The sequence below is a fragment of the Oncorhynchus mykiss genome, chromosome 4 (assembly GCF_057628025.1).
Source record: "Oncorhynchus mykiss isolate SJ-2025 chromosome 4, ASM5762802v1, whole genome shotgun sequence".
In the NCBI taxonomy this organism is placed as follows: Eukaryota; Metazoa; Chordata; class Actinopteri; order Salmoniformes; family Salmonidae; genus Oncorhynchus; species Oncorhynchus mykiss.
The window spans coordinates 72,819,612-72,837,250 of record NC_143025.1 but is presented as its reverse complement, the minus strand read 5'-3'; the positions used below and the strand labels follow the sequence as shown (position 1 = coordinate 72,837,250).

Below are 17,639 nucleotides of genomic sequence, written 5' to 3'. Positions count from 1 at the left end.
GTGTCATTTTTCCCCCCACTGATCCGTATCAATTGTCACAAAATCATGAGTTTTCTTGGCTATATGTTTAATATAAAATGAGAGCAAGGAATATGTACAAATTCCCATATACAGATTTACAAAACAAAAAGTGACTGGAGAAATTCTGGAAACAAACATTTATCACCTTAGTATTGTTTGAATTTGGGTTACATGTCAGTCTGATGCTTCAACAATGCCATATTCGAGGCTGCCAATCAATTTGAGTCAACTGCATCAAAAACCAGAATTCTCATTTTACAAAAATACAAAAAAAATCTCTTCAGTGCACACAATTACAAAAGCCATCTCTGAGTATGTTACAGAAATGTTAACGATAAATCAGAGTACTCAAAGGTATTGTACAAATATCTACAATAAACAATTTTACAAAACATTCTTTAGCCTACCCTGTGCTTACTACCAGTGGAGTAAAGGAACACAAAACATTGACTCACAAAGGGAAGCTCCAAATGGTAAATCTTGTTTTATCACCAACTCTTAAAAATAAATATGGATTATAATAGAAACCGCTTGAAGTACTGTTTGGCACATGAGACCATAGAATAAATCTACAACAGAAATTGTGTTGTGAATTCTTGCAGTGACCAAAGTCCTAGTCTATAGACCAGGGTAGGTTTGACATGACATTTTGTCTGTGTTCATTACAGTAAACAAGTCATTTTCAAAGACATATATACAATAAAATCAAAGGTGGATGACAGACAGCTATGAGAAAAGTAAGGATATTTCCCCACAACCTCAGAAACAGCCTACATGTTGAGCCAGATCATTTCAGTGGGGGCTTTTTGTTTGAAAGTCAGGGGGGCCACAAACCGACCTCTTCTTTCACAGTCACTCGAGATAGTGTGCATGTTCCACTTAGTTGATGCTGACCAGGCCGCACTCTTTGTGTGTGTTCAGACTGTGTTGGTGTTGTTGGCTGCAAAGGCGTGTAGGTTTCCCAGCTGACTCAGACCACTCTGGATATGGGCTACGTGAATCTCTACGTTGTTCTGGAAGCAACTGCAAAGGCAAGACAAACATTAAGACCAGGTGAACATGCACCCACCATCTTCTATCCCTTCCTCTGAAGTCTTCCACCACAGTCACCCATCTCCTCGCATAGCGCTAAATAGGATGAAATATTGGGCAAATTGGATGTGAACTGTAGAGGCACTCACCTGAGGTTGGAGGGGTCGATTGAGCTCTTTATGTCATTCAGAGAGTCAGTGAGTGATTTAAATTCAAAGGAGTTCAGATCTCCTCCTTCAGCCAGACACTGGAACAAACAAATACATGCTCAGGCAAACAAATAGAGTAGTGCTGTGATGCTGTGTGCGCGCACCATACACTAACCTTGATCTGCAGCAGTAAGGCAGTGAGGCCTGAGATGAGGTGTGTGAGGCTGGCGTTGGAGACGCACTGCTGGTCGTCACGGAGGGTGTTGGTCTGCTGCACCATCTCCTTGGCCTCCTCCTCACAGCGCTGACGCAGCTCTGTGGGCCGGTCCGCAGGAGCCATGCCCTGATCTGGGGCCAGCTGGAGAGGACAGAGGGACATGTGTCGATTCATATTCTTGTATAAACTGTTCTGGGACCAGCCAAAGAGAAAGATGCTCATTTAAGCTTTGGAAACAAATATGCAATTTATCAGTGTATCGTCATTAGACAGCCTTCATTGATGATAATCTAAAAATTACTATTGGTGATGTTTTGCTCGTCTCATGCCTTCTTGCTAAATACACTCGGAGGTAAGGCGATCTGTTACACGTCTAGCTGCAAGACAAAATATAGCCTGTTTACTGAGATTAGACCGAAAGATGTGCCAGTGTGTCGTCACCTCGTAGCAGAACTGCTGGACCTCGTGCAGCACCTTGTTCAGGTCTTTATTGAGCTGCTCCAGCTCCAGTACTGTGGTGGCATAACGCTTCTGGAACTCTAGGCCTATAGGCATCGAGCACGACTTCTACAAAACACACAGCACAATTTAATGTTAAGTTGTATATATTTACCATTTCTATGATGGAATAAACTGTTAGGAACATTCTGTCATAATACGGATTTAGTATTTTCTGAGACTCTACCAGTTTTTCAGCTTCTGCGTTCATATCCTTCAAGTGCTTGACGTGTTCTTTCTTGATCATGAGGATCTTGGAGAGCCTCGTCTAGGAGGGAGAGATTCTTAGTGGGACATTTACCTTCACATTATGCTCTATTATCCTAGAAGCAGAGTCAAGATAGGAAGACTGACCACTTGGACGAGGAACTTGACAGGGAACCCTCCAAGCGTGTCTCCGTCCGCTCCAGGGAGTTTGTTTTTCCATGGAGACTGGCTGATGAGGGGATCATTGTCCTGTCACAGGAATGTGTAAATTCCAATGGCAAATAAGCAAAGCAACATTGAATTAAATTGAGAGACAAAGGGTCAGTCATAATCATGTTATAGCAATAGAAGTACATGTAACATTCACAGTGATCTCAAATTATCACAAATAACACTGTAAAGACAATACCTAACCAGTATCCCAGATGACATCATTCAGAAATGAATGATTAGAAGTGATGAAACTACAGTACCAGTCAAAAGTTTGGACGTACCTACTCATCCAAGGGTTTTTCTTTATTTTTACTATTTTCTACATTGTAGAATAATAGTGAAGACATCAAACTATGAAATAACACATATGGAATCATGTAGTAACCAAAAAAAAGTGTTAAAAGTATTAAAAAATGTTTTTATTTCACCTTTATTTAAACCAGGTAGGCTAGTTGAGAACAAGTTCTCATTTGCAACTGCGACCTGGCCAAGATAAAGCAAAGCAGTTCGGACACATACAGAGTTACACATGGAATAAACAAACATACAATCAATAATACAGTAGAAAAAGTCTATATACAGCATGTGCAAATGAGGTAGGATAAGGGAGGTAAGGGAATAAATAGGCCATGGTGGCAAAGTAATTACAATTTAGCAATTAAACACAAATGGTAAAAAGTGCAGAAGATGAATGTGCAAGTAGAGATACTGAGGTGCAAAGGAGCAAGATAAATAAATATAGTATGGGGATGAGGTAGTTGGATGGGCTATTTACAGATAAGCTATGTACAGGTGCAGTGATCTGTGAGCTGCTCTGACAGCTGGTGCTTAAAGCTAGTGAGGGAGATATGAGTCTCCAGCCTCAGTGTTTTTTGCAGTTCGTTCCAGTCATTGGCAGCAGAAAACTGGAAGGAAAGGCAGCCAAAGGAAGAATTGGCCTTGGGGGTGACCAATGGGATACACCAGCTGGAGCGCATGCTACGGATGGGTGCTGCTATGGTGACCAGTGAGCTTAGATAAGGCGGGGCTTTCCCTAGCATAGACTGGTAGATAAACTGGAGCCAGTGGGTTTGGTGACGAGTATGAAGCGAGGGCCTGCCAACGAGAGCGTACAGGTCGCAGTGGTGGGTAGTATATGGGGCTTTGGTGACAAAACGGATGGCACTGTGATAGACTGCATCCAGTTTGTTGAGTAGAGTGTTGGAGGCTATTTTGTAAATGACGTCGCCAAAGTCTAGGATCGTCAGTTTTACCAGGGTATGTTTGGCAGCATGAGTGAAGGATGCTTTGTTGCGAAATAGGAAGCAGATTCTAGATTTAATTTTGGATTGGAGATGTTTAATGTGAGTCTGGAAGGAGAGTTCACAGTCTAACCAGACACGTAGGTATTTGTAGTTGTCCACATAATCTAAGTCAGAACTGTCTGCGTAGAGGTGGATTAAAGAATCACCAGCAGCAAGAGCGACATCATTGATGTATACAGAGAAGAGAGTCGGCCCGAGAAATGAACCCTGTGGCACCCCATAGAGACTGCCAGAGGTCCGGACAACAGGCCCTCCGATGTGACACTGTCTGCAAAGTAGTTGGTGAACCAGGCAAGGCAATCATTTGAGTAAACAAGGCATTTAAACAATCATTTGAGTCTGCCAATAAGAATGTTGTGATTGACAGAGTCGAAAGCCTTAGGCAGGTTGATGAATACTGCTGCACAGTAAGGTCTCTTATCGATGGGGGATATATCGTTTAGGACCTTGAGCGTGGCTGAGGTTCACCCATGACCAAATCAAAATATATTTTATATTCTTCAAAGTAGCCACCCTTTTCCTTGATGACTGCTTTGCATTCTCTCAACCAGCCTGAGGAATGCTTTTCCAACAGTCTTGAAGGAGTTCCCACATATGCTGAGCACTTGTTGGCTGCTTTTCCTTCACTCTGCATTCCAACTCGTCTCATTTTGGTTGAGGCCAGGTGATTGTGGAGGCCATGTCATCTGATGCAGCACTCCATCACCCTCATTCTTGGTCAAATAGCCCTTACATTGCCTGGAGGTGTGTTGGGTCATTGTCCTGTTGAAAAACAAACGATAGTCCCACTGAGCGCAAACCAGATGGGATGGCGTATTGCTGCAGAATGCTTTGGAGCCATGGTGGTTAAGTGTGCCTTGAATTCTAAATTAAATCACAGACAGTGTCACCAGCAAAGCACCCCACACCATAACATCTCCTCCTCTATACTTTACGGTGGGAAATACACATGGAGATCATCTGTTCACCCACACCACATCTCACGAAGCCACGTGGATTCCAGACCCAAGGATAACTTTTTACCCATCTAATGTCAATTGCTCGTGTTTCTTGGACCAAGCATCTTCTTATTGCTGTCCTTCAGTGGTGATTTCTCTGCAGCAATTCCACCACGAAGGCCTGATTCACAGAGTCTCCTCTGAACAGTTGATGTTGAGATCTGTCTGTTACTTGAACTCTCAAGCATTTATTTGGGCTGCAATTTCTGAGGCTAGTAACTAATGAACGTATCCTCTGCAGCAAAGGTAACTCAGGGTCTTCCTTTCCTGTGGCGGTCCTCATGCGAGTCAGTTTTCATCACAGCGCTTGGTTTTTGTGACTGCACTTGAAGAAACTTTCAAAGTTAATGACCTTTTCCCGGATTGACTGATCTTCATGTCTTAAAGTAATGATGGACTGTCGTTTCTCTTTGCTTATTTGAACTGTTCTTGCCATAATATGGATTTGGTCTTTTACCAAATAGGGCTGTCTTATGTATACCACCCCTACCTTGTCACAACAACTGATTGGATCAAACGCATTAAGGGAAGAAATTCCACAAATTAACTTTTATACGGCACACCTGTTTATTGAAATGCATTCCAAGTGACAACCTCATGAACAGGGATGCAAACTGGTGATGGCCCAAAAAGGCAACTTGTTTTGTTGTACTGAAACTTGCAAAAAAAAAGAAAATAATCCCTGCTAAGGGGAAATGCAGGTTTTAACTAATTAAACAACAAAGAATAGGATCTACATGATCAGTCTCTGTGTGTAAAATATAGGGGGTATAGGGGGCAGCATTTTCACTTTTGGATGAAAAGCGTGCCCAGAGTAAACTGCCTCCTACTCAGTTCCAGATGCTAATATATGCATATTATTCGTAGTATTGGATAGAAAACACTGAAGTTTCTAAAACTGTTTGAATGATGTCTGAGTATAACAGAACTCATATGGCAGGCGAAAACCTGATAAAAATCCAACCAGGAAGTGGGAAATCTGAGGGATAGGGGGATAGGGGGCAGCATTTTCACTTTTGGATGAAAAGCGTGCCCAGAGTAAACTGCCTCCTACTCAGTTCCAGATGCTAATATATGCATATTATTAGTAGTATTGGATAGAAAACACTGAAGTTTCTAAAACTGTTTGAATGATGTCTGAGTATAACAGAACTCATATGGCAGGCGAAAACCTGATAAAAATCCAACCAGGAAGTGGGAAATCTGAGGTTTGTAGTTTTCAAAGCTTGGCCTACCGAATACAGTGTCTATGGGGTCAAATTGCACTTCCCAAGGCTTCCACTAGATGTCAACTGTCTTTAGAAACTTGTTTCAGGCTTCTACTGTAAAGGAGGGGCTCATAAGGGCTCTTTGAGTCAGTGGTCTGGCAGAGTGCCACAGGCTCGTGATGCTCGTTCCTGTGAGAGGTAGCTCTCATTCCATTGCTTTTCTGCAGACAATGGAATTCTCCGGTTGGAACATTATTGAAGTTGTTAAAAACATTCTAAAGATCCATACGTCATTTGACATGTTTCTACGAACTGTAACAGAACGTTTCGACTTTGTCTGGACCTAGTGCTCGCGCCTCATGAAGATGGATTACTGGGCTGAACGCGCTAACAACAAGTGGCTATATAGACATAAATTATTGACTTTATGGAACAAATCAAACATTTGTTGAACTGGGATTCCTGGGAGTGCATTCTGATGAAGACCAAAGGTAAGTGAATATTTATAATGCTATTTCTGACTTCTGTTGACTCCAACATGGCGGATATTTCTTTGGCTGGATTGGGCTCTGAGCGCCAAGCTCAGATGATGCTTTTTCCGTAAAGTTTTGAAGTCTGACACAGCGGTTGCATTAAGGAGAAGTGTATCTTTAATTCTGTGAATAACAATTGTATCTTTTATCAATGTTTATTATGAGTATTTCTGGGATTTGATGTGGCTATCTGCAAAATCACCAGATGTTTTGGAAGCAAAACATTACTGCACGTAATGCGCCAACGTAAACTGAGATTTTTGGATATAAATATGCACATTATCGAACAAAACATACATGTATTGTGTAACATGATGTCCTATGAGTGTCATCTGATGAAGATCATCAAAAGGTTAGTGATTCATTTGATCTATATTTCTTTTTGTGACTCCTATCTTTGGCTGGAAAAATGGCTGTGTGTGTTTTTGTGACTTGGCTCTGACCTAACAATCATATGTTGTGCTTTCGCTGTAAAGCCTTTTTGAAATCTGACACGATGGGTAGATTAACAAGAAGTTTCTTTCATTTGGTGTATTGGACTTGTTAATGTGTGAAAGTAAAAATATATTTTTGAATTTTGCGCGCTGCCTTTTCAGCGGAATGTTGTCGAGGCCTAGCCATAAGAAGTTTTAAAGTGAAAATAGAATGAACCAGGAATTCTATTTTTGCTCTATTATAGTTGCAACTATAGTAGACGTCGATCAAGTGCACAAGGCTACATGTGTGCAAAAATAATGTTCACAGAGTAAAACATTTAATAATCCCCCCTCGCTTTCGGCACATCGGCAAGGAGTCGTATACCAGTTAATACTATAGCGAATGGTTAGGTTACAACATCAGACAAGCTAACGTTAGCTGCCTGACCTTATTAGCCAGCTAATTTTCACACCATAAACTCAATTGTGTGTCCAGTTAAGTTGGCTAATATTGCTCAACATTTCTCTGGCTAGCCAACGTCAACTTCGATCTAGCTACTGTAGCAATATACTTAACAATACTTGTCCCAAAACGAGACAACCTTTTTCAAGGTCAGTCTAGCAAAAACAAACTACCCGCTATTCAAAGTGCTCTGAACAAACATTGGCACATTCTAAGATCCGATGATGGTCTGAAAACACATTACCGATACTTTCCCTTGTTCGTATTCTCACGGGGCAGAAATCTCACAATTGGTAAACTCTGATTTACCACCCCAAGATATCCCTGCACAATGTCTATTTGCGCCCCTAACGGATGGAGACTACAAGTGTAATGGCTGTGCTCAATGTAATGACACTTATAAAATGTAGATCCTTCAAACACCCCCAAACAGGGAAACAGATCCCAATCAAAGGTGTCATCACGTGCTCCACTAAGGGTGCTATTTATCTTATAACTTGTCCTTTTGTGTGGATAAAATTGTGTGGATAAAACAAAGCGCAATTTAAAAGTACGCATCTCGGAGCATCGTAGCACCATTAGCTGCAAAAACTCAACTTACCCAGTTGCGGCCAACTTTTTGGAAGAAAACCACTCGATTTCGTCTCTACGTTATTTTGCTATTGTAAATGTTTGTAGGCGTATGTAGCCAAATTGTATCTATGATCGTACGCTATCCATTTATGTTTTTTGTATGTTATTTTAATATGAGGATGAACCAATGATATCAGACCACACCCGGCCATGATTACGGACACCTGTGTGTCTTGACACTATATAAATGAGTCATCCTGCAGTGTTTGTCATTATACCCTGATGATGACAGCTTGTCTGTCGAAACGCTGGGCATAAATATTTTTGCACCTGAGCTCCTAGAGTGTGCGGCTCTCCTTTATTTTTGTAAGCATTCCCCTCCGCTAGCCAGCACCTCGCCTAAATAGGTGTTTCTTTCACCTCTAAACAATACTTGTTCCGCCACACTTTCTCCCTCAGCTCAAATTTTCCAAATGCCAGGTGTTTTTCGGTTACAGCGCATGAAGTGCGGTTCATCACCTTTTCAACCCCATCTCGGTGGTCAGGCTTCTCTCCTACCTCTTATCGTTCAGGGGACGCCCTGCTGTAATTGGTAAATTGCCATTCCACTCTCCGCTCTTTCAGCATACGCTGATGCCGTAACTAGCACATTGGTTGTCGTGTCTCTCTTAAGTAGCGTGCTGCATTCTATTGTTATGTGAACGATTGGCTGAACCTTGGATACAGCCAGTATTGCTCCAAAGGCGCATCACTCGTTCACTTACAGCCAGTAGTGATCCAAAGCACCCCCGCACAAACTTTTCTCATCACGAATCACGTAGGTCACCTATTTTGAGGCGAATTTCACCGAAAGGTGACTAGTTTGCATCCCTGCATGAAGCAAGTTGAGAGAATGCCAAGAGTGAAGGCAAAGGGTGGCAATTTGAATTCTCTCAAATAAAATATTTTGATTTGTTAAACACTTTTTGGTTAGTACAGTATTCCATATGTATTATTTCATAGTTTTGATGTCTTCACTATTCTATAATGTATAAAATAGTAAAAATAAAGAAAAACCCCGTATTGAGTAGGTGTGTCAAAGTTTGACTGGTACTGTACAATGTGCACCGTTTCCTTCTTACCATGAGGACTGGTGTGGTGGCGGAGGCGTAGGTCACTCTGGGAGGGGTCATGAAGTTTTGGAAGCGGGAGGGTCTCAGTTTCTGTGCGAAGGTTGAGATGGGCATGGTCTCGTTGGGCTCATTACTCTGGAGGGGGGAAAAACAACAGATTTAAATCAACCATATCGTTGGTAATACAGCAGGAAGTAATTTATTGCATCGTCTTTTTCTTGTTCCCTTGTGATTTCCATGTAGCGTGTGTGATTGAAGGATTGTTCTAAATGTTTTGCTTTTTAAGTTGACAACAGCACTGCTGGTAATGGACAGACTCCGGTTTCTCTGTGTGTTTGATGTTTGCCGAGGTCAGAATCCCTCATTCTAACATGTCAATGCTGAATGAGTAATGAAGACCAGGCGTACCAGCACTTCGTAATCAGGCACGGTGTGTGTGCCCAGCCCATTCCGGTCAAAGGTCACACGGTAAGTGGCAGCGCCCGTATCCACGGCATCGATCTGCCCAGTGAACAGGCCGTCATGGACTCCCCTAAGACGAGCTGGAACACACAGAATCCATCTAATCTGGAGATTTAAAGGGGACTTTGGGTGCTATGACTACAGGTTTGCTGATAGCTACTTTTAGGGTAGGGGCTGCTGGTATTTAACAAGTCATTTCGGTTGCCATCACTACAGTGTTTTACCGGTGACTTTGGTTCCTATGACGAGCGGCAAGGGGATCTCGTCGGGGAGGTCTTTGCAGTGTGCCACGTCGAAAAACTTCCTCTGCTGCAGCATACGCATCTTCTGCCTCTTCTGCCTCAGCGCAGTCCGCTCCTCAGCAAAGAACGCAGACGAACACCTAAAGGGGAACATTTAACTAAGTAAATTTTACACAAACAGTTGGTATACTTGGTGTGCGTGAAAGACAACCAAGGAAGGTTTCTTTAACATTCCAGGATATTTCCCTGAGAATCCATGGTGTCCATAAGATGTATCATTGGTGATTCGAAATAATTTAAAAAAGAACGGGATATTCATGGGGACAATCTACTCACTTCAAAAGGAAACAGAAAAATAAATTAATGCAAACCAGATTTGGAAGGTCAGTCTTTAAAAAGAGAATGTGCTGTAATAATGAACAATACCGTCTGGGTTTCCCCATCAGTCTCCTGATTGTACCCCACTCCACGCGGGTCAACTTCCTGGTCTTCAGGTTGGGGAAGGATTCTTTCAGGCACAGGCAGAAGTCATTGTCACCTTCAAATAAAGGTCTGGGTGCAGGAAAAGGTGTCAGAGGTCAAAGGAATTACACACTGGGTGTGTTTAAGTTATACAGCTGTCGTGGTAGTGTAGCTTACCCATCTATGTTAGAATAGAACCACTCGTAGATGCACCATTTGTGTGCTTTAGGAAGTTTGAGAAGGTTTCTCAACCTCAGCCCGATTCTCTGAGACACTTTCTTATCTGGGGTCGTCACATTAGCAAACTTCTGAAAGAAAACAATCAAAACAAATTAACAATAATGAAGTCAAATAGTTTACAAAAGCACATCTGGGTTATCCTGAGCTATAGTAGTTGATCTATAGGAGGCAATGCTGTCACCTCTGAGTTGAAAGAAGGTAGTGTATTTGCAAAGAGGGGGATAGGACGATGCTGGCCAAAAGCAAGGCATTTATTTTACAGAAGCAACAGGATTTGCTTTGCCCAGCTGTGTGAGCCGGAGCTATACCTGGGGTACAGAGGTGACCCTCTGGCTCCTTCTAGGGGATCTGGATGGGAGGCGCTGCTCCTCCTCCTCTCTGAACAGTCTGCTCCTCTTGGAGCTCCGTGTGGGCTAGACACAGGGACAGGAGGGTCAGCATATCGGTGAGAATAATGTCAATGCTTAATAAAAATGTTTTTCAAATGTGCAGATAGTATTGCTTATGGCACACGCCTACCCCATCTATGATGAAACAGGGGCACTGATTTGTTTAGAACAAAAATTAAGTTTCAAGGTAGAACTGATCGTGCAAATCATAACATTGAGGGTAACTTGGACAAACTGCTAATGGGAAGTTCTGATAAGACTATCAGTGTCCACTTAATTAACAGTGATTAAGTCACCAGATAAATCGATAGGAGACCTAGAGTTTCAAAGGATAGATGTGATGAAGTGCTAGATTGGCCAACTCACCGTTTCCATGGACACCAAGGTGTGTCTTCCTCTCGTGTTGTGAGCTTTTGTTTGTTTCTCATTCAAAGTATTTGACAGACTGCCCTCTGGAGATGCACAAAATATGGCGTTATCAAAAATAGATTAAACTTGCATCTTACAAATCACCACTGCTCTCTCATTGTTTGTTTCACAAAACTCTGAAATGTCTTCCTTTCCTAGTATTCTTACTTCATGACCATACAGGGTTCAAAATTACACGTTTCCCCTTGCCCAGGGAAAGTTAATAAATTGTCAGACAAAAACAATGCAATAAGGTTGTCCAAATGGACAAGCAAAAAATCCAAATCACGCAACAAAAAAATCAAATGTGGCTACTTCAATCAGAATTGGATCAGTATCCTCTGGATGCAATGTGTTGCACACTGTCCTCCCAATCTCTTCAAATTGCATCGGAGTATAATTACTGTAGGTCTGCCTACATTGACAGGCATGGGCGGTCTTTCAATCATGCAGTCGCGAGATGCATTTTTGAGATCATAGCGAGCCGCGTGTGCACATTTGTTGATATTCATTGCTAATTAGTGAGTTATTTGCCCAGTTATAGCACATTTTTGGTCAGCAATGAAAATCCTGGTTGCGCCAGCGGGCAGTTGCCAGAGGAGAGGGAGAGCCATTTGTGCAGCAGGTAAAATAATGACATACAGACTAACTAGATGGCCAATTCAAAACATATTGTATAGTTGGTTCTCACTAGTTAACTATTAGCATGTATGAATGTCATTGTCATGTCCGATATCCTAAAATAACTTTCCTGCGGCACTCGTGTATATCCGCAAACGGCAGACAGACAGTTGATGAAACCATTGCTTCTTACTCCAGTTGTAAAACTGTCCCTCAAGCACTCAAAATTGGCTATGATTCTCCTCTATTCAATACCGGCCATGTAATTCTGGAAAAGTATTGTTCGTAGCTTAAAATGCCCCACATTTATTCTTATGTCCTCTCTGGACTTCCGTGTTTACCAAGCATCCGCTATGGGGATTCCTTAGTAACGTTACTTGTTAGCATTTTGTAAAAATTCTGTTAAGTGACATTTTTGGGTCTTTATTTACATTTGAAAAAATATTTTAAAAATAGCACCCCTATGGTGTTACTACCATTAATACCGTATATCCCAGAATGGCAACAGGGACAGTATGAAGTTATGGATAGTGCCCAACCCTATTGACAAGTAACTCATTTTATAAAATATATAAAAAGTAATGTTGCAGGGTGACCAACCATCCTCCAAGAGATTCCAGGAGAGCTACTGGGTGTGCAGGCTTTTACGCCAAATGTTTTAAATCAGCTGCTCAACAGGATAAGCTGACTGGTGTGTTTTGAGTAGGGTTGGAGCCAAAGCATGCACACCTGGTAGCTCTCCAGATGGAGGGTTGACAGCTTATCAGTGCAGTATCTTATGGGGGGAGGAGGTTAAGCGCTTTGCTCAAGGACACATAACCAGGAGATACTGTATTATACATGGGATCAGAGACCAGCAGCCTTCCATTGTCAATAATAATGAATGTTATTGTGAAGTGGTTCCTTGTATCATACAACACAATTTCCTGTCACCTTTTTGGCCCATGGTGTGACTTGAGGTTTCGGACAAGTAAAAAACAAAAATCAGTGGCTAAAAAAAGTTAATGTCAAGCCCTGCCATAGCTGAAAGGACTGGTTTCCACGTTATTGATTTCTCCTATTAAGTATTCTGCAATCAGTAGTCTTACAGGAAAGGAGAGTTAACTACTTATAAGTACATACTTACCACATCAGACAATGACATCAGTGAATAAAGCACATTGATGGTCTAAGACTATAACAATTGACAAGTTAAGAGTTCAAATGGGCTTAGTTCCGAGTCTGACACATCACCTGTGTGTTGCATTTTTAAGCTTGTAATTACAGACTTTTAAAGACTCCTAATCCAATGAGGGACTGACATCTCCAACCTTTTGGGAAAAACAGTCAACGTGGGCATGCAGTATGCAATACATAGGTTACATACACAGACAGGGATAATAAATGCAATGTGTTAAGCTACAGTACCTTTCAGACTGACTAGCGCCTCTGCTGAAGAGCCTGCAATCAAGAGAAGAGGGGAATGATCCAAGACTGACATGGAATTTGTCCTCCACTTAAACAAAATCCCGCATTCTTATTCATCCTTTCTCTCATTTGATGGTGTTTGAGGATTGAGTGACTTTATTCATGATTTTGGATTTACATACTCAGTGGCCATTCACAAAAATGGTTCACTCCTACAGACAGTGAGTCAGGTGGCCATGGCTTGCTATATACAGCAGGCAGACAGGCATCCAGTTACTGTTTGGTTGAACGTTACAAATGGGCTAAACGAGTGACTTAGACTGAATGTGTATTGTGGTCAGTTGAAGGTGCGCCGGTTCCAGTACATCAGAAATGGCTGGCCTCTGGGCTTTTCACGCACGACAGTGTCTAGGGTTTACAGAGAATGGTGTGACAATCAAAAAACCTCCAGTCAGCGGCAGTCTTGTGGACGAAAACAGCATGTTGATGAGCAAGGTCGAAGAAGGGCAAGAATCTTGCAAGCTAACAGGCGGGCGACAAACAGGCATATAACTGCGCAGTATGGCATCACAGAACGCACATCTCATCGGTCCTTGTCTCGGATGGCTATTGCAGCTGAAAACCACACCGGGTTCCATTCCTGTCAGCTAAAAACTAGAAGCGGCTCAAGTGGGCACATGAGCAACACAATTGAGTGGAAAAACATTGCCTGGTCCAACGAATCCCATTGTGGCACGATGATGGCAAGATTTGGCGTAAGCAGCATGAGTCCATGGCCCCATCCTAAATGGTGTCGACAGTACAGGCTGGTAGCGATGGTGTAATCACGTGGGGGAAAAAAATTCTGCCACACGTTAGGTCCCTTGATACCAACTGAGAAACATTTGAAAGTCATACTTTGTAGAATCCATTCCTAGAAGAATTATAGCTGATCTGGAGGCAACGAGGGGTCCGACCCAGTACTAGATGGGTGTTCCCAATAAACCGAATGTACAGTGCCTATGGAAAGTCTAAACCCCTTGAACTTTTAAAATTTTTGTTCTGTCAGTGCCTAGATTTGGCGATATTTGACCATTCTTTACAAAACGGTTCAAGCTCTGTCAAGTTCATTAGGACAGCAATCGAAGTCATGCCACACATTTTCGATTGGATTTAGATCCGGACTCTGACTGGGACATTTACCTTTTTATTCCACTATAGCTTTGGCTGTGTGCATCAGGTCATTGTGATGTCATGCTGAAAAGGTGAACTTCCATCCCAGTTTCAACTTTCTTGCAGAGGGCAGCAGGTTTTCCCTCAAGGACTTTTCTGTACATTGCTCGATTCATTTTCCCCTTCATCCTGATAAACGTAACGCTTTGCATTTCAATTGTAGTTTCGTCAGACCACAACACTGACACTGCTTTTTTTTTTTATACTTCAAAACAGGATTCAAGGTGGGTTTTCTTGAGTAATGGCTTCCTTCTTGCCACCCCGCACCTCTCTGATTCAGAGGAGTTTAAATTGTGTTTGACACATTTCGGTTGAATGCATTATGCAACTGACAAGGGTATCCCCCCCGCCCCCCCCCCCTTTTTTTTACAGACTTTGACCAGTCTTGGCCATAAAAGCCTGCAGCTCTTTCAAAGTTGCCTTTGGACTCTTGGCAGCCTCTCTGATCAGTCTCCTACTTGCTCAGTCATCCAGTTTAGAAGGAAAGCCTGATCTAGGTAGGGTCTTGGCGATGCCATACACCTTCCACTTAATAAAATCATCTTGACCGTGCTCCAAGGGATATTTTAGGACTTTTTAAAATATTTTCATACCTATCCCCTGATCTGTGCTTTTCAACAACTTTGTCCTGGAGTTCTTTTCAAAGCTTATTGGTTCTCATGGTTAAGTGTTTGCTCTGCAATGTCCAACCCAGCAGAGGGAACATACAGGAACTGCTGAATTTATCCTGAAATCATCATGAAATCACACGAATAACTACACAGGTGGAGGCTAAATAACCTGGTGTGTGATTAAGGTGATTGGTTACAGCTGAGCTAATTTAAGATTTATATTAAAAGGGGGTGGACACTTGTCCAACCCCTTTGATTTTCTAAAACATTCCAGAATATTTCTCACTTGGAAATTGTGTGGTAGGATGTGTAGATCAATGGGGGGTGGAAATGTATTTATTCCAGCTATAAATCAACAAAAGGTGAACATTTTATTTTGAAGGGGGGGGGGTAGGCTTTCTACAGGCACTATATAAGAAAACCCATAGGTCAATAAAATGTAATATTTGTGAGAATCCAAAAATGTGGTGTTTCATAGTGAGGAGGAGATGAGCTCCAGTCAGCAGTCCCCATATAGCCCTATATGCAAATACTAAGTGTTGTGACAAAATAATGCTCATTGGAGAGAATGTGATCTTTATTAACCCAATAACCCAAGGTCAATTATTGACAAAGGTAGTTAGCTAGGTACAAATAGAAAGAATAGCAGGTGGTCTGACAGTTTATATTTCAACTCTACAATCGATGTTTGTTAAATACCGAGGAAATTGGCAGTTTGTGGCTAGAACAGTTACTAGACAAATATGACAACTAGCCAGCAGTATGACCCCTCACATCACCCATTAGAGGGCTGTTCTGTCAGTGTCTTGACAGATAAGACTGCTGAATAGGCGATTTGTTTTTAGATGTTTAAACAGCAAGACACCTATACAAATGATGTATTTTAGGAAACAGTGTTTAATGTATGTAACTCGTTAACAGTTAGCTAAATGTAGCTAAGTAAGTTTGATACAAATACTCAGAAATCAAGTAAGCAAACAAAGCTCAGCTAGCTAACGTTAGATTTCTGGGTTGATAGCTAACGGGCAACAAACAAGCCTGCAAACCTTTAGTTAGCCATAATGACAATCGCCTAATTATTTTTAGAGCAGCTAGCTAGCGTACTAATCTGAGCTAACGCTTGTTAGCTCGGTAAGCAGCTAGCTTCACAAGCTAACTTGCTAACAAGCGTTAGCTCACTAGCGCTTGCGTCTAGAAAACTAGTTTACAAACGCTTCAGGAAAAAAGTGCGACAAGTATTCAGTTAATAACAGTTACACATACAAGGTTCTAAAGTAAACATTTCCTCACATAATTATATTGGTAGTTTAAAAGTCTTGTTAAATTCGTGTTATTACTTACTCTCGTCTAGCTGGTCCATCTCCGCCATCTTGAATTAGCCGCGCTGCTTTTTTCAAAGACCATATTGTCAAGATGCATTCTGGGACAGTGTGTCTGCAGGGCAATTTTTTATGGACTGAATTTATGTTTACACCTAGATAATAAACAGTAACATTATTATTATCATGTAAACTGTTTATGTAAAGGGATGCTTAAATTGGGTAGCAATCAAATACATGCATTTAGTTATCTAAGCCAATATGGCATGGAAATGGTAGAGGGTGAGGGTAGGAAACAACACATCCAATCATGCTGACCCTCAACACTGGGGCCCTCAGGGGTGCGTGCTTAGTCCCCTCCTGTACTCCCTGTTCACCCACAACTGCGTAGCAGCACATGACTAACACTCATTCCACATAGCTATTATGCTGCATGAGGCAAGTGCCCGGCCCTGGCCAAATGCTCTGTTTAAATGCAAATCCACCTCATATGAGCAATATATATATATATATATTTTTTTATACAAAATATACACTTACTGTATGCAGTTTATCAAAGTTGCACCAGGAAATATTGAATGGAATGGTAAAATGGAAATGCGAGGGCAAGATGAGGATGTATTGTAGCCAATGCTGTTTCAAAACAAATCCTGGTGCAACTTTGCTAAACTGAGTACAAGTACACTAAGTTTGTCTTTGTATTTGAAATATTTGTTCTCGCTTATATAAAAGTTATGTTCCAAAGGTTTCCAAAACTGTATCGCAAGTGATGATTAATAACGTTTCTAAATGTTAAACAGAGCGTCAAGATTGTAGTTCACATGGAGCCAGCTGTGGTCCATACCTTCAGCTGAGAACCCAAGAGGGGAACTGGCTGTAGTTCTCGAGAGCTAACCTTAAACATGCTGTCCGAAGGAAGAAAAAAACTCCATATAATTAACCTTGACAAGACAATGATACATTAATGAGAGGGCTTCATGAGTTACTGGACCATGCAGAAGCTCATCAACCATAGCTGCGGGAAGTAGGGATGCTTAGGGTGCTGTAGCCCCCCCTGAAAAATCAGAATAAAAAAATACAAATGTAGTGCACTGTGCCTTTACTAGTATTGGCCAGTGGCGTAAAGTACTTAAGTAAAACATACTTTAAAGTACTACTTAAGCAGTTTTTTGGGGTATCTGTACATTACTATTTATATTTTGGGCAACATTTACTTTACTACATTCCTAAAAAAAAGAACACACTTTTTACTCCCTACATTTTCCCTGACACCCAAAAGTTACATTTTGAATGCTTAGCAGGACAGGAAAATGGTCCATTTC

General features: G+C 41.6%; 1 protein-coding gene across 2 annotated transcripts; it reads right to left on the bottom strand.

Annotated features, from left to right (window-relative positions):
* Positions 1 to 50: 50 nt before the first annotated feature.
* lin9 (lin-9 DREAM MuvB core complex component) lies at positions 51 to 16,645 on the bottom strand. 2 transcript variants are annotated; one of them, XM_021600800.3, is made up of 15 exons: positions 16,340 to 16,645; positions 13,176 to 13,208; positions 11,106 to 11,191; positions 10,659 to 10,763; positions 10,288 to 10,418; positions 10,075 to 10,200; positions 9,631 to 9,788; positions 9,353 to 9,486; positions 8,954 to 9,079; positions 2,272 to 2,373; positions 2,105 to 2,185; positions 1,861 to 1,986; positions 1,378 to 1,560; positions 1,203 to 1,300; positions 51 to 1,044 (listed from the first exon to the last, which is right to left on the bottom strand). In XM_021600800.3, exons 1-15 carry the CDS (start codon positions 16,365 to 16,367, stop codon positions 939 to 941), a joined length of 1,623 nt encoding a protein of 540 aa, XP_021456475.2. In that variant the 5' UTR covers positions 16,368 to 16,645; the 3' UTR covers positions 51 to 938. The 2 variants fall into 2 exon arrangements, with proteins under 2 accessions (XP_021456475.2, XP_021456476.2); XM_021600801.3 differs by having other exon boundaries at positions 10,288 to 10,415; positions 16,340 to 16,428.
* Between the last annotated feature and the right edge of the window lie 994 nt (positions 16,646 to 17,639).

Excerpts from the sequence above, each read along its gene's own strand:
- lin9 (XM_021600800.3), bottom strand. The coding sequence starts at position 16,367 with ATGGCGGAGATGGACCAGCTAGACGAGA. Across the intron at positions 10,201-10,287 it reads TTCTATTCTAACATAGATGG|ACCTTTATTTGAAGGTGACA; the intron begins GTAAGCTACACT and ends TCCTGCACCCAG. Across the intron at positions 2,186-2,271 it reads TCAAGTTCCTCGTCCAAGTG|ACGAGGCTCTCCAAGATCCT; the intron begins GTCAGTCTTCCT and ends TCTCCCTCCTAG.